A 25,103-nucleotide genomic window follows, 5' to 3' on the forward strand; every position below is an offset into this window, starting at 1 on the left:
ATAATGCACCATGGCCACAATCATAGGGCTTGCTATTTGTGACTTTGTTTAGGGCTGTTTTAGTGCAGTGGGAGGGCTGGAAACCTGATTGGAGGGAATTGCTGGAGAGAATGCATGGATCGAGGAGGTGACCGCATCTTCAAGGACCTTGGACAGAAAAGGGAGGTTGGAGATGGGACCATAGTTAGCAAAGATAAAGAAAGGGCTGGAAGGTGGATTTTTGAGAAAGGGGGTGATGATAGTTTTGAAATGGAGGGACTGGTGTGAGGAAACAACAATTTACATTTATATAGTGCCTTTAATGTAGAAAGTATCCCAAGATGCTTCAACTGGTGGGGGGTGGGGATGGATGGAGCAAAGGTAAATAGCAAAATAAACCGAGTCTGAGCCTTGGAGGGAGAAATTAGAAGAGGTGACCAGAAGCTTGGTTGAATAAATGGGTTTTAAGGTTTTTAAAGGCAGAGAGGAAAAAAGTGGAGAGGTGGAGTAGTTTAAAGAGGGAGGTGCACAGAGTAGGGCTGAGGCAACTGAAAGCTCCTCCACCAAATGCGAGGTAAGAGGGAGGGGTGCACAAAAGGCCAGAGTCAGAGGTCCAGTGTAAGGTCGGAGGAAGTTGCAGAGTTGGGGTGGGGTGAGGCTGTGGAAATATTTGAAGATGAGGATATAAATGTAATGCTTTGAATGTTTGGGAGCCAGAGTAGGCAAGTGAGGAGAGGCTGCTGGGTGACTGAGACTTAGTGTAGGATAGGATACAGGTGGAGGAGTATTGGACAAGTTGGATGCCTGCAGGGAGGGTAATGGAAAAGTCAAATCTAGAGATGACAAAAGCGTGGACAAGGGTTGGAAAGTGTAGGTGTTCGATAAGATTGGGATCTATTTGAAGAAGTAGCCATTGCAGGCCTTATGAAAGATGGGCAGCAAAGTGAAAGTGGCCCTATAACTGGAGAGGGCCACACTGGACCAAAGTTTTGAATTATTGAAGCAGGCTTTCCCTGAAGTGTCTGTTGAAAATAGATGCTTAGTTGATGGAGTGCCACTCAGGCGCTCGAGATGTATTGTGGGGCGATGCTTTAACTTTCATTTTATTTGGGGCTTTAATAAGCCTTGCACAAATTTTGTGCACAGGCTCCCAATGCACTACATGCTGGTCTGCTATACTGTCAAGCAATGGATGCATAGCATCTGATAATAGGGGAGTCCAAAGCACGACAGAAATCGGGTGTCACGGTGCATTATTGATACCCACAATTAATAAGCCACATTTGGGAATCAGATTTGTTTTGATGTTGCTGCTCTTCCTTTCATTCAATAATTCATTTATCTTTAATTGTCAAGAATGAGTTTGCAAACTTTGAAAATCTTTCACTGTTAAATTTAACCTTTCAGCAATATGTAGACGCAAGGTCATACATCGTTTTGGAGTTTAGTCTGGCCAAACCTCTGGTGCAGAAGCGACTCCGTGAGGAACTGGTTAAAAGGTACATTTCAGACTGAATAGAGAACATTCACAGTACTTTCAGATGTGCAAATTATTATCTTCTTGTTGATGATTAACTTCTGATAATATATAAAATAATAGTTTTTCTTCATTCCACATCATCCATATACCATAGGAGTACATCTTAGCTTGATAAGTTCTGGGGGTTACCATCATCCACTGAGCATGCACATAAATATGATGTCAGGAAATTGGAGATAAGTGGTATTGCATGTGGTCTCCTACTCCTATATCAGGACATGCACCTGTTTGTTTTTCTCCAACTAAAGATTCTTTCCTGCTCGCACCAGACCTTTTGTTTGGGACAAAGTCTCCAGCCTCTCCACAGGAGTAGGTTATGTTAGTCATACGTAGGTTATTAAACAGTTTGTTAATTGATTTGGTGTCTGGTCTTTTTATGTTTTTTCCTAGCTTTCATCGGGGACCAAGATGTTGGTACTGGACACTGAGCCGCCAGAAAATGTCCATAATAGTTATCATATTCAGGACAAGCATCCAAAATAAAATCTGTGCTTTTTAGGTCATATGGTAAGGCCAGCAACCTCTATAGGTGGCCATCTAGACAGCAAATAAAACAGGAAAATGCAAACCAGGGAGTAAATACAAATTGGAATTTTACAGTCTACACTGAGTAGGCCCCAGATTGGGTGTCACACAGTATGTCCTTTGACACTGACCCATGCCATTAGTTGTCTACATCAGAATAAACTAAGTGCCTCCATCATTGGGTTAGCATGCCTGTACTGACATCTGCTCAAGACTTTAAAAGCTGCACAAAATGCAGCAGTAAAGTAATGATGGCTGATACCAACAATGATTGTATAAGATAGATGAAAAAAATGTAATACTGCAACTTACCAGATTTCTTCAGGATCATAAAATACAACCATAAGGAACAGTTACAGCATAATTCTGCATTATTCTAATAGAAAAGCATATTTAGCCCAAGAAATCAAAGCACTTTCAATTAGCTATTACTGAATATACATTGTCCTGTAATTGGTGTTGAAAATACATTGGCACCACATGGTGCTGAGGACTTGCCAACTGCAGTTGACAATGCGTACCCACCATTTTACAGCTCTCTATAAGAATACTTCTTTGGCACTTTGCAGAATGCCAACTTTAAGCAGAAAATGATGGGCATTGAACAGAAAATGAAGGAATTTAGGTGGGCTTGGAGGCACGGGTGAAGAGGGAAAATTTAACTGTGCTTTTTTAGGCAGCGGGAAAGGTAACAAGACAAAATGGTTTTGGAAAAGAATTCTGAGGCAGGAGTATAATGTCTGAATGATCAGCCTCCCGTGATGCAGCAGGAGGAGCCTGGAGCAAGCAGCAATCTGGGCATAGGGCTGGAGAATATTTCCCAGATAGAATGGAGCAAGACCATGGAGGGATCTGAAGGGCACAGGTGAGGTGTGTGCAGGTTTTGTGCAGAAGAGGACTTCAGCCAGAAGGATTCTGGATTAGCTGAAGTTTGTGAAAAGTAGAGGTTAGGAGGCTAGCAAGGATAGTATTTGAGAAATTGATCCTCGGGGTGATATAGGCATGGATGAAGGGTTCAGTAGTGGTGAGAGTGAGGGTAGGAGCATCAGCACACAATGCTCTGGCTTTGGACCAGATGCAGATTTGAAAGCATTTAACAGAATGCCAAGGTTGCGCACCACTTATAGGGCAGCTACAGTGGTTGATGGACTCGGAGCAGGAATATTGGAGGTGCTAGCTAGAACCAAACAAGATCGCTTCAATCATGTCATTGGTAGACATAACTTTTGCATTCTGTCTCAATTTGTTGTGACCAGAACCAAAAATGAAAAACAAAGTACTTGAGTATCATCACCAATTTCTGCTTATCTTCTACTAGCTCACTATCTTCTCCTCTCGGGACCCACTTCAAATTTAATAATTCTCTTTTTACTGATATATACAGAAAGACGCTGTTCAATTCCTGGTCTGTTCTGAGTTAGCTGATCGAAGCTGGGTGCCAGCAGGTGCAGTACAATTGGGTTCAGTGTCCTTGGGCTACAGAGGGGAAAATCAATAAGGGTTCCCAGTTCTGATTGCTATTCAATGACACCTGCTGGAATTGTGCATTTGTGGACATTGGGTGAAGACAGGATTGGGCTTACCTGTGACACCTTCTACTCTTGTGAATAGCCTGCCAATCACTTTGTCAGCTCACACAGGAAGAATAGCTACTACGGCAAGGTACTAGTGGGCACCTGGTGCCCATGGAACTGTACAACAGCAGAAGTCAACACTAATTAGGAAAGGATGGAAGAAAAGTGCAAAAAAGTGAATAGCTGTTTGGGTTTCGTGGCACAACTCAAATACAATGTTAACTTTTCTTTAGTGCATTTTGTATAAGTCCTTCATTAATTATTTGTCTCTCTCTCACAGGATTGCAGAGATAATTCCTCCTCGGCCTCTATTCCCTCGTAGAACAAGTGGAGCAGATAAGGTGTGTGGAGGAACTGGAAAGGGATGTAATGTAACTTTTAATAATGTAACTTTTATCAGATGATCAATACAATATAGCAATATATATGTTTTAATTCACAGCATACTGGATTTATTACCCACCCCAGTATGCAGTCTCTTCATTTGTCTCCCTAAGCAATAAGCATGTGTACGGGTTAATACAACAAATGAGTGACTTGCTCCCAGGTCTTTGCCGATCTTGCCCAGGGACAACATTCCAAAATTACTGTTGCTCAGATTTTTACAACCTCTTACATACCCACACTGCTGTAGTTCAGGACACCTGTTCAGTGTTCCATCCTGGTGCGCCTGCAAGAATACTGTTATTAAAGGGAAAGCAGTTCGTGATTTTGACCAATCCACATGGTCTTTCAATATAAGCAGCTTCATTCTTCACACACTATTCCTGGGAGTAAACTTCAGTATTTTAGCTTTTAAAATGTTTCAGTAAGTGCTTGAATTTTTTTCTTCTCTTTTGGGAATAGGGTGTGTTCTCGTACTAATTTTTCACTCACCAAGAAAACTGTAACTTGAAATTTAACCAAAGGAAATTAACCCTGAAAAAGAATTTTTTTTAAATAGTTAATATGGAGGTAATCAGTTGGGTAGGTCACAGAGAGAGGGTAATTGTGACTTTGGGTGAGAGTGTAAAACAGCTGATATCAGATCAGGCACCCATTTAACGGGCGGCTGATCCAAGATTGCCTGTTTTACAATATCGACCAAAGTCAAAATGACCTCCAGACGACCAGGTGCAACAATAAGGTAATGAAAGACTGAAGATGAATTGGACATATACTTGAAGAGGTCTAATTTGCAGGGTTATGGGGAAAAAGCTGGCTGTGGGACTAAATTGGACAGCCTTTTCAAAGAACCGGCACAGGCACGATGGATCGAATGGCCTCCTTCTGTGCTGTAAGATTCTATGATTCTTTGAATCATTCCCTATGATTGCTTTTCTCATGCCTCCTACCAAGGATTGCAGAGCAAATGTGAAACCTTTTTAGAAATTATCTTTCGAAATTATAACAGGGAAACCCATTTGACACCAAGTAGGTCCAGTGACCAGTCTGAAGGAGGTCCTTATGTTCTTCGAGACATGGCATTCTATTGAGAGGGTATTGGGGTAACTTTATTCCAATAATTGCTTATTACATGGATGATTTCTGTATGTCACAGGCTGTTGCAGACTACCACAATCAGATAATCAGTGTGGCTAGAGTCATCATGGATGAATATCAGGAAATGTTTGGACGGCAACTAGTCGAAGGCAAACTCTCACAAGAATACCAGGATCAGGAGGAGCGCAAACATAAACTTATATTTGAGCTGAACAGTTCAGGAAAATATTTTGCCTTCAAGGAACAGCTTAAGGTAAAAGCTGATTGTGTATCTAGCTTTTACTATTAGAATGTGGCATTGCTGAAAATTGAGTTTTGACAGCTATATTTAGGATATACTGGCATGCGCTCCTTGCACAAGGAGCACACATCAACCCAAGCACCCGACCCACCCGCCCCTTCAACCACTGTCTGCCCCACCTGTGACAGAGACTGTAGGTCCCGCCTTGGACACATCGGTCACCTGAGAACTCATTTTTAATGTGGAAGCAAGTCATCCTCGGTTCCGAGGGACTGCCTAAGATACTGCATCCATCCATTATGTATATTGATGGTAGGAACGCATCATCTAATGGATTTCCCATGATTAATGCTTTAGAAGGACTGTTTGTCAAGAATACTGGTGCGTTCCTGGAGTCGAGCATTGCTAAGGCAACAGATGGGGGTTTAAAAATTGAAGCGCTGCCTTGCCCAGTGCAATCAACCACAGACTGATCAATTGTACTAAGCAAGGTGACAAGTTTAAAAAAAAAAAATAGTACTTCAGCCACAACCTCTGGCCATGTTATGCTTTAATAGATGCCACAGCCATTTAGCTCTTCTCACCTGAGCCGAACGGCCCAGTGGTGGTGCAAATACTTCCCAGAACCCACCAACATATAAATGAGCTTAACACCTGAAGATTTATCATAGTCAGTGCCCACTGGATCAGAAAATCTCTAGAGACCCACCAACATTCTAGCATTTTGTTCATGCCATATGTGAAGATAGTTGTGTACACAGTATGGATGTGTAGAGGATTAAAATGAGCTGTAAGCTGAGTTATTTAACATGAAACATGATAACATTTTTCCATTTTAGCACAACTGATTATTCAAATTCTGTTCATTTAAAAAAAGAAAGAACTTGCATTTTTATAGCGCCTTTCACTGTCTCAGGACATCCCAAAGTGCTTTACAGCCAATTAATTACTTTTGAAGTGTAATCACTGTTCTAGTGTAGGAAATGCAGCAGCCAATTTGGGCATGGTTCCACATTAATGAATAGAAAGCAGTTTATAAATACAAGAATTGTATTCAATTCACAAGGACAAAGCAGCTCGCTTGATTGGCACCCCATCCACACCTTAACCATTCACTCCATCCACCACTGGTGTACCGTGGCTGCAGTGTGTACCAGCTACAAGGTGCACTGCAGCAACTCGCCAAGGCTTCTTCGGCAGCACCTCCCAAACCCATGACCTCTTCCACCTAGAAGGACAAGGGCAGCAGGCGCATGGGAACACCACCACCTCCAAGTTCCCCTCATAGTCGCATACCATCTTACTTTGAAGTATATCGCCGATCCTTCATCGTCGCTGGGTTAAAATCCTGGAACTCCCTCCCTAACAGCACTGTGGGAGTACCTTCACCACACGGACTGCAGCGGTTCAAGAAGGCAGCTCACCACCACCTTCTCAAGGGTAATTAGGGATGGGCAATAAATGCTGGCCTTGCCAGTGACGCCCACATCCCATAAACGAATGTTAAAAAAGCAGCTTTGGTGCCTACACAATATTGCTGCACGGTTTGGAGGGTTTTCTGTGAAACTAGTCTAATAAAACTGAAATTACAAAATGCACTTTGGCATCATTCTACAACTGGATTTTTATTATTATTAAATCCGTGTAATCTTTAGGCTTCTGGTAAGCATTATAGTTAGCATTCAATTATTGCGCTGACAATATTTTGGAGTTTTAAGCCTCTTTTTTTCTTAGCAGAATATATTTCAAATGTGGAAAAAAATAATTTGAATACTAGTTGGGGCTTGGTGATGTTAAGTCTGAAATTTGGGTCAAATTGTAAGTGATCCCAGTTCTCCAGTCATCACCTCTGCCTTCTCTGATGGTCTTGCCTGGCCAAGATTAGGATAATACAGGTCATAATTTTCTGACGCTCCAGGCACATCTCATAATCCACAGGGAATGCCAGGACCATATTGTCAGGTGCTAGCAGCCAGTGAATGCTGGCTGACAATTGTGCACTAGGCACCTTCCTGGCATGAAGAGAGGGGCAAGTGGCATTGGGCAGAGGGGTAACAGGCAAAGGGGGCATTGGTGCTAGAGAAGCTTTGGGCAGTGGTGGGTGGCAATTTGTAAGACGGTGCGACCTCATTCATTGCTGCTCAGGCGCATAATGCACATTACGAGATGGCCACCTCATTTACATTAAAGTCAACGACCTAACGAATCCAGCTCACAGCTTCCAGCACCATTTGCACTCAGATCCCACATTGGGCTGCCTTGGGTATGTTATAGGGCTCAGCCCTTTGCACCTGATTTTATGAAGAGCGTACCATCTTATTCTCAGTTCCATTAGGTTGGGATTAGTGTGCACAAAACCTGGGCCGAAGTGGAACTTCAGTATTGGCATGACTGTGATTGGATGCTTGTAAAGAATCTCTAAGGTGATCATACATTTTACAATATTGGAGCACCGATGCACTTCACAAATACACTGTTCCATGACCAATCAGTCTTTCATGAAAGATTGCACACAGATGGTAACAGGATACTGTAATAGCTAGAGTGCAAGAGTGGTGTATTTTTTGTTAGGACCTAAATTTGAATCCCAGACCTGACTGAGAATGGGATTTGGCCGACAACAAGAAGTTGATTTTTGCAAGTCTCGACCAGGTCGCTTTTATAAGACAGTGGAATCTGGTCAGTGAGCGGACCCATCTCACGCCATTTAAAGGTGCCTCTTAAAGGCATATCAAAGAGCAACACTGATGATAATGAAATGGAACATCCTATCTTCCAGCAAATAAGAATATTAATGGAAAATAACTTGAATGGGGACATTTTCCCAAATCTTTTGAAGTCTGACAGTTGAAATTATTCTATGTATTAATGAAAACATTTCTGGAGATGATGTCATGTAAAATTTCTAACTTCCAATTTCCGTCTCCAGCACGCGGTTGTCAAAATTGTGCGGGAAAAGTACTTGCAGACAGTGGCCTTTGAAGATAGAGAACAGCTTCAGACATTCCTTAATGAGTTGTATATTTACTTGGTGGATCAGATGCACTGTTGCCTGCACAAGGTAAGGAACAGCTGGAGTGGGCAAAGCTCTGTACTTTTTCATGCATGATGAAAAAATGTTAAGTTCTTACCTTGCAAAGAATAATTAAGTTTATTGAGCTCATCAAATATGTCGGCCAAATAGCCCAGTAAAACCTGGAAATAATGGTGAAGTGGTGGTTCAGAGTTGATCAAAAACCTGCGGTACTCCACTCTGAGTTTGCAGATTCTTGTCAAAACTTTACCATGAGACAGCCATCAATCTTCTGTATGAAACAAAAGTTGCCGATGCAACGATCTCATCTCTTCACATAGCACTGAGAAGACATGTGAGTTTAGTTGTCGAGCTTTTATGTGGTTCACAACCTTGATGGCAACAATCAGTACATCTGACAACTCTTTTGGCATCACTTTTGCGACGAGCGCCTTGCTTTACTTTGGGAGATTGGCAACCAAAAGTCTGAAAATGGAAGTTGGACCAATGAGAACTGCTTCTGGTGTACAGTAACAGATTACCATGCACCAGAAGCAGCTCTGATTGGCCCAACCTCCGCTTCTAGAAATCAGCAGGAATTCAAGTATTGCACACTGTGCTGAGATCACCCTATACAAGGGCAAAATACTGCGGATGCTGGAAATCTGAGATAAAAACAGAAAATGCTGGAAATACTCAGCAAGTCAGGCAGCATGTGTGGAGAGAGAACAGAGTTAACATTTCAGGTTGAAGACCCTTCGTCAGAACTCCGTTTTAAGCTCTTTCAGCTTAAGTCTAGGACTTCTATCGCATTTATATCAGAAGTACAAAATTTTGCCTTTTTTGACAAAGGCATATTGTTCATGTCTTTCCTTGTGAACACTTGGAAGAAATAGTTGGTCAGAGAATATTTACCACCTTGTGCTCATCCTCAATTTCAAGCCCATGTGCATATTTTAATGGCAGCGGCTACTGCCAACGATGTTGAAGTAGTTGCGCGTGCGCAGTTTGAAATTGGCGGTGGATTTTACCGAAAACACACTGTGCAATAGAATAGGCCATAGGCCCTATAAATACTGGAGGGGCTTGGGCTTGGTACGCGGAGAAGGCTTGGCGCACCAAGCTCGGTGATGGGGCTAAGTCCCGCGGGTGCGCAGTACCACCAGTCGGGTGATAGAGACGGAAGGCGGAGATAAGATTCTGGTGGAGGGAGGAGGCGGCTGGGCGCAGGGGTGCAATGGAACCGGTGGGGAGGCTTTGTAAACACACGGTGTGGGCCTCAAGCCCCAAACAAGAACCGACAGGCCCTGCTTTTGCACCAAGCGGGTCAGCAGCCAAACAGAGCCGCGTCAGGAAAAGAAAATCTGCGCCAGCAAAACTCAGCAAATGTCCATTTTTATTAATTTTCTTCTCCTTTCCCTTCACATGGAGCTCGCGCACCAAACAAATAAATCTCCGCAACCCTCCCCCCGTGAAATTATTATACATTAATAGTTAAACCAACCCGCAATATTATTATACATTATTATTAAACCAACCCAAAGCTCCACAGATTCTACAGATTTACGTGATATTACGATATTATTATACATTAATACTTAAACCACCACAGATTTATGCGCAGAATGCCTCTGCTCAGCTTCCGGTCGTTGGCAGCAGCTTCCGGTTCACTGGCAGCAGTCACTCTGTATTTTAATACTCTTACCTTTTCTCTGGCAGACCTCATGCTATTGTAGTACCTGTATTGAAATAATTTTTTACTGTCATGTTTTGCCTCTGCAGTTACACTTTTTCTTGTGTTTCTTTTTGTCTCTCTAATCACCAATTTAACTTGTTGTTGTGTCACCTTGTATTCAGCCGAGTGAGTCCTTATTCCTTTCTCCCAACAGGATTTGTAGAGGCCATTTTGTCCTCTTTATTTCACTTTTACTTTGTTTGTTAATCCACTTAGGATCACATTGTTTAGTCGGAGCTTGCTGAGTTTAGTAATGTACCTGTCTTGCATGCTCAGCTCATGCTAAGCGTGGTCCATTTCTCTTCTACTGAAGTGTCATTAAACATCCTCCTCTCATACATTTGTTTTAAATCTTCCATTGTCTCTTTGAATTTAGCCCTTTTAAAGTTATAAAACTTGCTCATGGTCATAGGTTCAACTGAGTCCTAGTTCATGTTAAACTTGATCAATCTGTAGTTACTATCTACCACGGGTACTATGACTTCTATTTCCTGGACGTTGTCTGGATCAGTTATGAACACCAAGTATAGAAGAGCACTAACTCTTGCGGCTTCCCTTGTGCATTTACATTTACCAATTTTGACTTTTTATCACTTGGGTTTTACCAATTTGCATGAAATCACTCATTAAAATAACGTTCCTGCTCTCGCATGCGCCTCTTATCTCTTTGTCGAGCAAACTTTCCTCCTTTTTGTGCTGATTTGCTGGTCTGTAGCAATTTCATAATGTTGGTTGGTATTTTTTCACCTCAAAAAAAAATTCTTCCCAAAGTAATTATTTCGGTAGCTTACCTGCGCCCTCAGGATCAAGTTTATTTACCACCCATACATGGCTATATCAACTTTTATTCTGTCTTTTCTGGCGTTTCTGAGCACGCTACTCCACTGAATATTAAATTATTTTCCATCCTCTGGTTTATGCGTTCGGCATAATGTCTCAAGTTGGTGCAAACTACACTGCGGGACTGGATGACTGCAAAAAATTCAGCTATGGAATGAGTGGTGGTTGGTTATAAGGGAATGCTTATGATGGGCAGTAGGGGAAGTGAACTAAAACCTGCTGATGAAACCTGTGAATGGTGAGCATGGCACTTATAAAAATGATTAAGTCTGAGAAGAAGATGATTGCGGAGAAGGGTACAAATATTGATCTTCTACGTGAAGTGGAAAAGATTTCTGGTGAGTTGACAAAACTTCAAGGGTGAGAAGGGGCTGGTTCAAAGTAAGCACAGTGGGGCTGTCACATTACATTAGTTGGGCCCACAGTACTTAATGGGTTACATAACATAACCTTCACATCGTCACCTGTTATGTATTGTGTGTTCTCCTCCCACCTGTGGTGGCGCTGTCACAACAGATAAATGGTTGGGTGTTCTCTTGGTTAAGTTTAGCTCTCTTTGTTCAGAACTCTCCAGAACTTTTCCTCCCTGAATAAAGCACTTCATGTTTGAAGTTCTGAGTTCTAATTGTGTCTAGGTAGAAAGGTACAGACACAACATCACCTACTGGTGCAATACCTACAGAATGTTCCAGCCACTCGCCATTTTTATTGTAAATGTGCATGTTAAGTTCTGATTCTAATTGGATGTCAGTTCAACATATTACTTTATTAGTCAAAAGTCTCTGCGCACTTAATTAGACACTACATTAATAGACAGTTAACAAGAGTCTATCAGACCTATCCTAATACAAGCTGTAATTAAGCAGTTGGCTGCGTACTCATGCTTGGGACACTTGGCTGGGTTTGGATGCTGTCTCCTGTTTTACTGAAGTGACAGATAACAAGAGCTTTTTCCCCTCTTTATAGTAATTTTATTGCCCTATTATGGTCACAATTGTGACTTTTACAATTTATTTAAGTCATCAAGTTTTAGCTTGTGACCCTTAGGTCACTGAGTTTAACTTTGTTGGTCATCGAACAGATTGCTGAACACTCACAACCATAGGGGCCTCATCTTTATCGGAACCTGTTCCATTGTCTACAGTTAACATGCTTTGAGACAGTGGACAACTATCTTTCATTACACATGTTTCTGCTGAAATACCTTCCTGAGCAGCTGGTAAAGTAAGCTATTTTAAATGTTGAACTTCTGCTTCCTGTATGGTTTGTTCTAGATTTTTTTATCCTGAATTTAGGGGCTTCAGAAAGGCTACGTGCCAAAGCATACACTATCTTTACCCATATTGCTACACTTTATCCTACCCATAATTCTTGCATTAGTTGTTCTGCCTTAAGTTTCAGTAAAAAGCTGCAAAAACGAATATCTATTCTCCAACAGTGCATGTACAGTTCAGAAACCAGACGGTTGTTTAACTCTTGACAATTGTGAGATTGTCAGAAGCTGTGATCTTTAAATTCTCCATTTTACCTACATTGTCAGCAGAGCTTTGAATATTTTCTGAGAGGCGATCTTATTGAAACATATAAGATTGTGAAGGGGTTGGATTGGGTGGATGCGGGGAAGATGTTCCCGATGATGGGTGAAACTAGAACTAGGGGGCATAGTCTTAGAATAAGGGGCTGCTCTTTCAAAACTGAGATGAGGAGGAACTACTTCACTCAGAGGGTGGTAGGTCCATGGAATATGCTGCCCCAAAAAGCTGTAGAAGCTACATCATTACATAAATTTAAAACAGAAATAGACAGTTTCCTAGAAGTAGAGGGAATTAAGGGTTACGGGGAGCGGGCAGGAATTTGGACATGAGTCTAGGTTCGGATCGGACATGGCCCTGTGGGTAGCGGAGCGGGCCCAGGGGCCATGTAGCCTGATCCTGCTCCTATTTCGTGTGTCTAATTCTGTTAGATTCAGGAGATGGTTCTGTGATAGTGGATTGGCGGTTAGGATCAGATCAGCCATGATCTTATTGAATGGCGGAGCAGGCTCGAGGGGCCGATTGGCCTACTCCTGCTCCTATTTCTTATGTTCTTATGTTAACTCATTGTCCTTTTCTCCTAGCTGTTGCATGTGGATCCTCCAAATCCTATTCCAGAATCATTTCTTAGTTCTGCGCAGTTAAAACACTTTGCTAAAGAAGCTGAAATGAACAAGAACTTTGAACTAGCAAATAAATACCACCAAGAGGTAAGACTTTGTCCAGAGATTCTGTAAGGGCAGTATTCCTTTCTCAGTGGTGTTTGAGAACAATTTTGCCATGGCCACATCCTTCATGACCAATTGTCCTGTTGAGCCTAATTTGCATTCTGCAGACACGCACTAGAATGATAGAATGGTTACAGCACAGAAGGAGGCCATTCAGCCCGTCGATCCCATGCCGGTTCTCTGCAAGAGCACTTCAGCTAGTCCCACTCCCCTGCCCTTTCCCTATAGCCCTGCAAATTTTTTTCCTTCAGCTACTTATCTAATTCCCTTTTGAAAACCACGATTGAGTCTGCCTCCACCACCCTTTCAGGCAGTGCATTCCAGATCATAACCACTCGTTGCGTTAAAAAGTTTTTCCTCATGTCGCCTTTGGTTCTTTTGCCAATCACCTTAAATCTGTGTCCTCTGGTTCTCGACCCTTCCACCAATGGGAACAGTTTCTCTCTATCTACTCTGTCTAGACCCTCATGATTTTGAATACCTCTATTAAACCTCCTCTTAACCTTCGCTGCTCTAAAGAGAACAACTTCAGCTTCTCCAGTCTTCCTTCTTCTTCTTAGGCAGTCCCTCGGAACCGAGGATGACTTGCTTCCACGTTAGAAATTAGTTCACAGGTGACTGATGAGTCCAATGCGGGACCTACAGTTCCCGTCACAGGTGGGGCAGACGGGTGGGGTGCTTGGGTTGACGTGCGCTCCTTGCGCTTGGCTTCCACTTGCTACCGGCGAAGAGACTTGAGGTGTTCGGTGCCTTTCCGGATGCTTCTCCTCCACTTTGTGCGGTCTTGGGCCAGGGATTCCCAGGTGTCAGTGGGGATGTTGCACTTTTTCAAGGCGGCTTTGAGGGTTCCTTGAAGCGTTTCCTCTGCCCACGTGGGGCTCTCTTGCCGTGCCAGAGCTCCAAGTAGAGCGCTTGTTTTGGGAGTCTCGTATCAGGCATGCGGACGATGTGGCCCATCCATCGGAGCTGATCGAGCGTGGTCAAAGCTTCGATGCTGGGGATGTTGGCTTGAGCGATAACACTGACATTGGTGCACCTATCCTGCCAATGGATTTGCAGGATCTTGCAGAGGCAGCGTTGGTGGTACTTCTCCAGTGCTTTGAGGTGCCTGCTGTACATGGTCCATGTCTCTGAGGCATACAGCAGGACGGGTATCACAGCTGCTCTGTAGACCATGAGCTTAGTGCTGGGTTTGAGGTCCTGGTCTTCAAACACTCTCTTCCTCAGGCGACCAAAGGCTGCACTGGCACACTGAAGGTGGTGTTGGACTTCGTCATCGACGCCTGCCCTTGTTGACTGTAGGCTCCCGAGGTTTGGAAAGTGGTCCACGTTGTCCAAGGCCTTGTCGTGGATTTTGATAATTGGGGGGCAGTGCTGTGTGGCGGGGGCAGGTTGGTAGAGGACCTTTGTCTTACGGATGTTTAGTTTAAGGCCCATGCTCCCGTACGCTTCAGTGAAGGTGTTGACGATGGTTTGGAGTTCGACCTCCGAGTGAGCGCAGACGCAAGCATCATCTGCATACTGTAATTTGACGACAGAGGATGGAACGACCTTGGATCTGGACTGGAGGCGACGGAGGTTGAACAGTTTCCCGTTTGTTCTGTAAATTAGCACGACTCCAGTGGGGAGCTCACTGAGGGTGAGATGGAGCATTGCAGCAAGGAAGATCGAGCAGAGCGTTGGTGCGATGACACAGCCTTGCTTGACCCCGGTTCGTACGTGAATTGGGTCTGTGGTGGAACCGTTGGTCAGGATCACGGCTTACATGTCATCGTGAAGCAGGCGGAGGATGGTGACTAACTTTTGAGGGCAGCCAAATTTGAGGAGGACACTCCATAATCCCTCACGGTTGACAGCGTCGAAGGCCTTTGTGAGGTCAAAGAAGGCCATGTACAGCGGTTGGTGCTGTTCCCTGCATTTCTCTTGTAATTGACGTGCGGTGAAGATCATGTCCATTGTGCCCCTTAGTGGGCGGAATCCACATAGCTGAAGTCCCTCATCCCTGGAATCATTCTCGTAAACCTTTTCTGCACCCTCTCTAAGGCCTACGCATCCTTCCTAAAGTGCGGTGCCCAGAATTGGACACAATACTCCAGTTGAGGCCTAACCAGTGTTTTATAAAGGTTCATCGTAACTTCTTTGCTTTTGTACTCTATGGGCTCGATTTTTGCCAAGCACGAGGAGGCGGGTTTGGAGGCGCTTGAAGTGGTAAAACCGCAAAAAATGGCGGGCGGGCCTGATCCCATCTCCGAGTAATTTTCCCACATGTGTGTTTTCTGACCCCGTTTCCATCCCGCCTCCAAGAGGCGGGATAGGCCCTTAACAAACAATTAATTGCCTCTATTATCCTATTTTGAGAGGCCTTTCCAATTTTTAGACATTTCCCCCATCTTACACACCTCCTCTGGAACATGCCAGGTAATCCTGGCGGCCTCACAATTGGATTGCTTACTAACAGCTGCAGCTCCACCATTACAAAGGAAGTTTTCACCGATGATCATTTGCAGGTGGCAGAACTTTGTTGTCTCAGGTCTGGGTGAACTTTTAGCAGGCCTACTCATTGTTGTGGAAGTTTGGAGCCTGACACCTATCTCCAGTGTGACCTCCTGGGAAACCCCTCTCCCCACCTTGACTGAGCGCTTCCTCAACTGAGGCATATACCAGAAGCATGACGATCATTTAATTCCTTTCCTCCTGGACATCAGATTCGGACGAAGACCAGCCGTAGCAGCAGCAGAACCATGAACAACAGCAGGAGCATCAACAGGAGCGCCAAGCTGCTAGTCACCCACCTGAAGCTGCACAGGCCAGAAGGCGCCAGCGCACAACAACATTGCTGCCCGGGATGCAAGGGACGCACTCATCTTGGCCAGATTTGGTTAGCCTGCACAATCAAACACTTTTGCCTCGCACCTTCTTACCAGAGCATCAACAATGGACAAGAACCTGCGGATTTCTATCACTCTGACCACCATACTGACAATTTCAAGGTGCCCTAAGCCCTCAATGTGAAAGTTCCATTTGCGAAATGACACAGGCCACAACTTCAACAATTTGCCATCAAATCTGTTTATAATACAATGACTGATGGCTGGTTCAAATACAAAACATCACAGCACCCAAGTGACTACCCTTGTGACTAATTGTGCTTTATCTTCCTCTTACACGTGCTCCTATGTGGTGCTTCCCCTGTGGCTTCAGCAGATGTGGAGGCCTCTTGCTCACTTTCTTGCTGCTCCTGTCTCGACGCCATTGTTGGCCGTCCTCTGGGGTGGCGAACCTGTGCGGGCTCGCCAACAGTCTGCTGCTCCTGCGGCTGTGCAGGGGCTGAGACGCCCATCTCAGTTGGGTGATGACTCTGGTGGGGCTCTGACCGAGGGCTCTGCAGTGGCATGGTCGTGAGAGCACTTGGAGAGGAGCCCCCACTTCCTTGTTGTCTGCCACCAACATCCCTCTCAGGTCAGCCCCACATCAAAGCTAGCAAGTGGCTTGACAGCACCTTACTGCACTTCAGGGGGCCATGAAGACCCATTTCTGCACTGGAAGTCCTACTCCATAGGACTTCCATGAAGGTCTGGTTTGTATGCTCAACAGCTGACCATCATTCCTCAAGAGATGTCATTCTATTCTGAACAATTACCATGTTTTCCATACCCTGGCAACTAAGCTCCTCCATGGCCATAGCCATCCTCTCCTTTACCGTAGCCATCCTCTCCTACGGTAGCCATCCTTTCCACGGAGGTTGCCATCTTTTCCGGGGTGATGCGTTCATGCGCCAATGCTTCCACAAAGGCTCTGCTCATGTCCGTGATGGACTCCTCCAGTCGCTCCACACTCGCAGCGATCCTGGAGACAAAACCTGCCAGAGACTCCTGCACCTGTTCCTGGAGTTCCAGCACCGCTCTCCTGGATGGACCCGGAGGCACAGGGTCGAGATGCAGCTGAGCCAAGCTGGCAGAGTCCTGCGCCCTCTGACGAGGTTTCTCCACTGCTGACCCTGTCTCCACCATCTGCTGATGCTCACTTGTGAGCTGTGACACACCAGGTGCCAACACTACTCTATCTCGCGAAGTCCCACCGAGGTGTGTCTGCGCTGGTGCTGGGTGCACTGAATTCTGCTGACGCTACGCCCTCAGAGATTGCAGCTTCCTCTGAGGAGTCTGGAAGCTCAGGCTCTTCCTAGCGGACAGTGGGGACGGGGGCTTTCGATAGTCCTGTGGGGGAGTAAAGGAAAGAGTTAGAGATGTGAGGTCAAGGTTACATGCACATTGAATGGTGCAGATGATCATAAGTCAATCTGTTAGAGCATCAGATTCATTATCAGTGACTCATGCAATGTCAATGAGAGAGATTCCAAACTATTCTGTCACCAGCTTGCTGTGATGCGCCCGTCTGTCCATCCCCCGCTTGGGAATCCTCCTCGATCCCGGTGATTTCCAGGGCCGCCTCCTCCCAGGTGGTGTGCTGGTCTACTGAGGGTGGCCCTCTTCCTGTCGTGGCTCTTTCCCTCTTATTGTGGGCTCACTTTTCCTGCAATGAGGGACACAAGTGGAGTTGGAGTGAGTGTAGAGAATCCATAGCATAGGTGCTTAGAAGGAGACAAAGGACCCTCCCCGTGTGTTGTAAGTTATTACACCACAGTGATAGTGAGGGCTGCATGGTCGAATAGTTAAGTGAATGTGACCATAGAGAGAAAGGGAATGGGTAAGGATGCAGGGATGCAAGTGTCAAGTGGCATGTGGAGGAAGAGGTTGGCAAAGCAGAGTGCTGGTGAGGAGAGGCGATGGCAATCAGATTGAGGGTGATGGTAAAGTCATACTCACTTTTCCTGTGCGGAGAAGGTCACGAAACCTCTTCCTGCATTGCAGCCAGGTTCTGCGGCTCATTAATATGGAGTTGACCGCCTCGGCCACTTGCAGCCACACAGCTTTAGTCTGCTGGGGTGGCTTCTTTCTCCCCGAGGAAGGGAAGAGCACCTCCTTATTAGATCTTGCTCCCTGCACCAGAGCTTGGAGGGAGGGCTCATTAAAGCGAGGTGCACACTTTTGCTTGCTGGTGGACATGGTCGGTAAATGAAGTCCTTCAGACAATTTCCAAAGCGTTTCCAGTCTCCAGAAGAAGCAAAGCTGCTTGCAGGCCTTAAATCCAGCAGCATTGATGATGTAATCGGAGGCGACTTTCTGTATGAAAAGACTCATTGGGCCAGGGGTTCCCACACGCTGGAAATCAATTGCCTAATTAGGGGAAAATCTCAATTTTTCAACACTTCACTCCGGAGTCGGGTCCTGACACAGATCCCACTTGACACGCTCTAGCCCGCCCACACTGGTAAAATCGAGCCCTATGCCTCTATTTATGAAGCCCAGGATCCCGTATGCTTTTTTAATCGCTTTTTCAACCTGCCCTGCCACCTTCAACGATTTGTGCACATATACCCCCAGATCTCTCTGTTCATGCACCCCCTTTAGAATGGTACCCTTTAATTTATATTGCCTCTCCTCATTCTTCCTACCAAAATGTATCACTTAGCACTTTTCTGCGTTAAATTTCATCTGCCACGTGTCCGCACATTTCACTAGTCTGTCAATGTCTTCTTAAAGTCTATCACTATCCTCTTCACTGTTCACTATACTTCCAAGTTTTGTGTCATCTGCAGATTTTGAAATTGTGCCCTGTATACCCAAGTCCAAGGCATTAATATATATCAAGAAAAGCAGTGGTCCTGGTACCGACCCCTGGGGAACACCACTGTATACCTTCCTCCAGTCTAAAAAAACAACTGTTCACCACTACTTTCTCTTTCCTGTCACTTGGCCAATTTTGTATCCATGCTGCCACCATCCCTTTTATTCCATGGGCTTCAACTTTGTTGGCAAGCTGTGGCATTTTATCAAACGCCTTTTGGAAGTCCATGTACACCATGTCAACTGCATTGCCCTCATCAACCCTACCTGCTACCTCATCAAAAACTCGATCAAGTTGGTTAAACACAATTTGCCTTTAACAAATCTGTGCTGGCTTTCCTTGATGAATCCACACTTGTCCAAGTGACTGTTAACTTTGTCCCTGATTATCGTTTCTAAAATCTTCCCCACTACCAAAGTTTAACTGACTGGCCTGTAATTGCTGGGTTTATCCTTACACCCTTTTTTGAACAAGGGTGTAATATTTGCAATTCTCCAGTTGTCTGGCACCACCTCTGTATCTAAGGAGGATTGGAAGATTATGGCTAGTACCTCCGCGATTTCCTCCTCAACATCCCTCGGCATCCGAGGATGCATCCCATCTGGTCCTGGTGACTTATCTACTTTAAGTACAGCCTGCCTTTCTAGTACCTCCTCTTTATCAATTTTTAGCCCATCCAGTATCTCAACCACCTCCTCTTTCACTGTGACTTTGGCAGCATCTTCTTCCTTAGTGAAGACAGATGCAACGTACTCATTTAGTACCTCAGCCGTGCCCTCTGCCTCCATGCGTAGGTCCCCTTTTTGGTCCCCAATCGGCCCCACCCTTCTTACTACCCGTTTATTATTTATATGCCAATAGAAGACTTTTGAATTCCGCTTTATGTTTGCTGCCAATCTAGTCTCATACTCTCTCTTTGACCCTCTTAATTTCTTTTTCACTTCCCCTCTGAACTTTCTATATTCAGCCTGATTCTCACTTGTATTCTCAACCTGACATCTGTCACACGCGCTCTTTTTCTGCTTCATCTTACTCTCTATCTCTTTCGTCATCCAGGGAGCTCTGGCTTTAGTTGCCTTACCTTTCCCCCTCGTGGGAATGTACCTCAACTGTACCCGAACCATCTCCTCTTTAAAGAGAGCCCATTGTTCAATTACAGTTTTGCCTGCCAATCTTTGATTCCAATTTATTTGAGCCAGATCTGTTCTCAACACACTGAAATTGGCCCTCCTCCAATTAAGTATTTTTTATTCTAGATTGCTCCCTGTCCTTTTCCATAGCTAATTTAAACCTTATGATCCTATGATCACTGTTCCCTAAATGTTCCCCTGACACTTGCTCCACTTGACCCACCTCATTCCCCAGAACCAGATCGAGCAATGCCTCCTTTCTAATTGGGCCGAAACGTACTGATCAAGAAAGTTCTTCTGAAGACGCTTCAGAAATTCATCTTCCTCTCTGCCCTTTACACTATTACTATCCCAGTCTATATTAGGATAGTTGAAGTCCCCCATTATCACTACTCTATAGTTCTTGCATCTCTCTGTAATTTCCCTGCGCATTTGCTCCTCTATATCTTTCCCACTAATTGGTGGCCTATAGAATACACCTAGTAGTGTAATGGTACCTCTATTATTTCTTAACTATAACCAAATAGATTTTGTCCTTGACCCCTCCAGGACATCCTCTCTTTCCAGCACTGTAACATTCTCCTTAATCAATACTGCTACCCCACCCCTGGCACTAGGGAGGCAACATACCATCCTGGAATCATGTCTGCGGCCACAGAAACGCCTGTCTGTTTCCCTAACTATCGAATCCCCTACTATTATTGCTTTCCCGATCTTCCTCCTCCCCACTGTACAGCTGAGCCACCTGTGGTGCCATGTTCTTGGCTCTGGCTGTACTCACCAGTACTGGTTGGAGAGCAAAATGCACTCACGGGACTCCTACACTACCTGCCTTGTTCTCCTTGTCTCTCTGGTGGTCACCCATTTCCTCTCTGCCTGCACACACTTACGCTGTGGGGTGACCACCTCCTGAAATGTGCTATCCACGTAGCTCTCAGCCTCACGGATGCACCGCAGTGACGCCAGCTGCTGCTCAAGCTCCAAAACCTGGAGCTTGAGCTCCTCCAGCTGATGACACTTCCCGCACACGTGTTAGCCCAGGACACTGGAAACGTCCTGGAGTTCCCGCATGGCACAAGATGTGCATTCCACGGGACTGAGGTGCCCTGCCATGCTTCTACTTAATAGATTATTAACTAACGTAACAGAAATAAACAAGACTTAAAAAAGAACAATCACCAGCTACTCACCAATTTTTTTTTCTCTTCAGCTCCTTCCCTTGCGCTGATGTCACATACCTCGCTCCCTGACGCTCGCACTCCCTCTGGCCTCTTGGGCCTGCCTTTATCTCCAGCCGCTCCTCTCGCTCTCTCCTTCTTCCCCCCTCTGCTCCAAATTCCCACTCTCTCCATATTCCCAATTTAGCACTCTGTCTAGAAGTACTCCGTTTAGGATCACTCTATGCAGCCCACAAGGTGCACATGGGAGCACTACGGGGTGCGGGAAAGCAACTAAGAAGACGTCCTGGTGCTGCCAGGGGCATAAAGGTAGCAGCAACTATAAAAGGGCAGGTGATATGGGAGAGAACCAGAAGGTCTTTTAATTATAATGGGAGCAGAGTTTTCCTGTGGATAGCTTGTTAATTCCATTTCTGCCTGCTAGAAGCTGTGATTTGTATGTCCAGTGGCTTTCACATTTATTTAACGGTGGTGTCCCCTGTGAATAAGTCTGTGCTGCTGCGCCTTAGCTGGAATAGCTGCGGCATCCGAAGCAAGACTCTGGAAATCCCCTACGGTCTGCCTTAGAGAGAATTGGTAAAAGAGCAACATGGTAGTGCCAAACAGTAGGTGGACTAACAGGAAAAACAACTATGGGTATTAAGAATGATGGTGTGGGAACAGGAGGAGGGTGCTGGCTTGACCATAAACTTTCTCTTTTTATTCCAGGTGGGATAGAGTAGTTTTATGGTCAGGGGAGGCTGTATTGTTTCTCTGTGATAGCGAAATAATTATTAGTGGCTTGGGAGAGGGTCTGTTGAATAACTTCAGCAGATATCAAACGGGCTTTTGTTTGGTTCCACTTATTTGCCTCCAAATAAGCTATATCATAAAAAGGTGGGTGACGCAGTATTAAACACTGCCTCCATCACGAAGTGCAAAGACTGACAGTATTGAAGCAGTAAGACGATTTTTGTTCATAAAGTCAAAAATAAAGACCTTTTTTCTCTATATCGGCCTGTGCCCTAAGACAGACAGCACCTAAACAGATGCTCTGGAAGCAGTAGCTCCAGGTTTTTATGGGGGCAGTCTGCCCTGATCTGCATCCAGCGCTGTTAGAGGAAATAAGTGTGCAGATCCATCTAGTTTTTTTTAAACAGGCATTGGGCCCCTTATAGCATATTCAAGGGACCTAATGTCTGTTATAGGCTGACACCAGGGGTGCCTTGAGAGCACCTGAACTAAAATGGCGTTGGATGCTGAAGACGTTCAACATTTGGAATAGGTCATTGACTTAACTCACAGAATTTAAAAATATCTTTTCTGTACAGAGATTGACGCGTGACAAGAGCAGTGCTGACCACTGGTTTGACTATGGTACTTTCCACCTCCTGTTAAATGACTTTGCCAAAGCAGAGGAGTGCTTCCGTGAGGCTGTTGCTGTAAACCAGGAGCATATATACAGGTCAGAGTCACGCATATTAATCATGTCACACTTATTAACAATGTTTTAGACTGCCTAATAGTATAGGTGCGCTAAAAAAAGTGCAGTTTCATGGAACCTGATTTTGGTTTGGAGCGTATATGAGATGGGTGGTGAGTGGAGCGATCGCACCGCCTGCTCAATGATGTCATTAGAGGGCCCAAACTATTTTGATGGCTGGGGTTCATTTCAGTTTGACAGGTTAGTTGCCAGTGCAAATCTTGCTGCTCCATCCAACTATTTGTGCCCTGTATTCACGCAGATGGTGGGTTGGGGTAGAATCACTCTCCCAAAAATGCAATGTCAGTCGCTCAGACCTTCCCAAGCACCAGCACAGAGATCAGCACGTTGGTTGGTCTAGGTAGTGAGTTAGAGGGCTCTGCACAGGGTGATGCACTCATTAGTGAGCAAGGGCAGATACAAATTGGAATGACAGCTCAGGAAAGGGCTTGCCGGAGGGTAAGATCAGGTCCTAGCTAAGCTGAAGACAGAGATGCAGACCTTAGGGGCCCATCCTTCAAAAGAAAAATGCTTCATATGCACTAACAATTGCTCACTGCATTGGACTACCTGCATGGGAGCCACCACATGATGTCCGAGAGTGTGGATGAGTTCTCTACTAACTTGTGTGGGGTTCGGGCGCATGGCATCAACATTCTGCAGTCAAGTGTGGAGCGTGTGATAACCTCAATGGATGCGGCAGCTGGGCATTCCTTGCAGGAGCCTATGGCACCAGCAGTAACATCTCTCCGGCTCTGGGCTCCACATCTCATCCACCTTGGACAGACTGGGGGTCCGAATAGATAGGCTCTTCACGTGTCATAGTCAGTCTGCTCGCCTGCAGATCAGTGGGAGTGCTGAGCCCCATAGCAGGGGCAGTGGTGCAATGAAGGTGGAACATATTGCCCTCTCTCAGAATGACAGCATGACTGCACCCTCCACCCCCTCAACCAATGCTTGCCCTGATGTCAGAAAGCTAGCTGCACCAGACTGCCCTGGCAGCCGCTGAGATCCTGCAGCCTGGCTCTCTTAGGCCTAAGCTCCTGGAGGTCACCCACTGCAAGCATCTCACGAGCCACAGCAGCCTTTCACCTCCCATGCTGCAGCCACTGGGACAATATCACACAGGAGCACTGAAGTGGGAAAGAAATCACTTAAGTAGGAACTATAGGCTAATACCTGGGTGATAATTAGTTTGATGGCATTTGTCTGAGCCATTAAAATGATAAACCATTTTGAAATCTTTGTCTGCAGAGTGTTCCTGGAGTAGCTGTTGATCCTGCAATGATAGAAGTGTATATCAATGTTGGTCTTTGGGCAGAAGTAGCTTATTGGTGGGTGGAATGACTCAGAGGAATGTTGGATAGGACTATTAATTTGTGGGATAAGGAGGCTGGGATTGTTCAGCTGAAACAAGCTGTTCAGTGAACTGCTGCTGAAGATGTCTGGCTGCAGGCTGGTGTTGACGCCCTCCTGCTTCTTCACCATCCTCAATATCATTTGTGTTGTCTTTGTCATCTGGTTGAAAATCCAGTGGCGGCTCCATGTGTTATGCATGTGCAGCAAACAACAGTGATACAGATCAGCTGGCTAGCATTGGTTTCTGAGAGGTATTATGAACCAGGGATTGCCCTTGGCCCTAAGTAGGCAGCCTCTGACTTGCCGTGCAGGGTCAAAAGTCTGGTGAGAATAGAAGATTGGCATGTTTTAAGGCTTCATGACAGCTGCCAGAAAAGTGGACACCAGCTGCACTTTACGGAATGGAAGCCCTTGCGAAGGCAACAGGCTCATTTGCAGAAGCTCTTATGACGAAGTGTGTGCAGTCAGTGACGCCCTTGACGAGGGGATGCCTGCAGTGTGTGTGAACACTGGAGCCCTCTCCTGCTGTTGTCCACGGCAAAAGTGATGAAAGTGTTTGCTGAAGCAAATATGGCATCAGTCACTTGCTTACTGCAAGCATGAACTGCAGACTGACTGATGTTGCTGATCTCGCCTGTTGCAGCCTGAAAGGAGCTGGAGGCAAAAATGTTGAGGGCTGTTGTTATTTTTACTGCAACAGATAGTGCATTGCCAGCTGTGTTATTAGTTTTGAGGTTTTGTTGTTAGAGGCAACATAAGTCTGTGGCATCCTCCCTAGAGAAGTGTAGCCTCCTTATGCACTGCTCCTCAGAAACTGGAGTGGTTCTGGGCCTATACACCCTATTTGGAGGGCAAGGGTGTCTGCGAGCTCCCCTCCTCATCTGGACTCTGTAGCTCCAGCTTCCACTCCATGTGGCCCTTCCATCTGTTGCTGCTGCTCCTCTTCATCCTCTTCCTCTAGCCAGAATGGAGTGGCCAAAAGGATTCACTTCTTGTGGTGTAGCCAGTACCTCCTTGAGCTTCCTTAAGGTTTGCAGGAACTAGAGTATAAAAAAAGTGATTCTGCAGCCAAATACTACAGAGAAATGCAAGCAATATGT

At 45.3% G+C, this 25,103-nt stretch overlaps 1 protein-coding gene across 7 annotated transcripts in view; it reads left to right on the top strand.

The window, feature by feature from the left end:
• cfap70 (cilia and flagella associated protein 70) overlaps positions 1-25,103 on the top strand; it is a 122,527-nt gene that overhangs the window by 52,522 nt on the left and 44,902 nt on the right. For 6 of the 7 annotated variants that reach the window (XM_086000702.1, XM_086000705.1, XM_086000708.1 and 3 more), the window contains 6 exons: positions 1,387-1,478; positions 3,899-3,959; positions 5,159-5,353; positions 8,271-8,402; positions 13,046-13,171; positions 22,493-22,626. In XM_086000702.1, the coding sequence (XP_085856828.1) occupies positions 1,387-1,478; positions 3,899-3,959; positions 5,159-5,353; positions 8,271-8,402; positions 13,046-13,171; positions 22,493-22,626 (740 nt within the window). The remainder of the gene's footprint in view (positions 1-1,386; positions 1,479-3,898; positions 3,960-5,158; positions 5,354-8,270; positions 8,403-13,045; positions 13,172-22,492; positions 22,627-25,103) is intronic. The other variant, XM_086000706.1, reaches the window with a different exon arrangement.

This window comes from Somniosus microcephalus, chromosome 11 (genome assembly GCF_052327205.1).
Source record: "Somniosus microcephalus isolate GS21.2 chromosome 11, FLI_Smic_1.0, whole genome shotgun sequence".
NCBI classification, from domain to species: domain Eukaryota; kingdom Metazoa; phylum Chordata; class Chondrichthyes; order Squaliformes; family Somniosidae; genus Somniosus; species Somniosus microcephalus.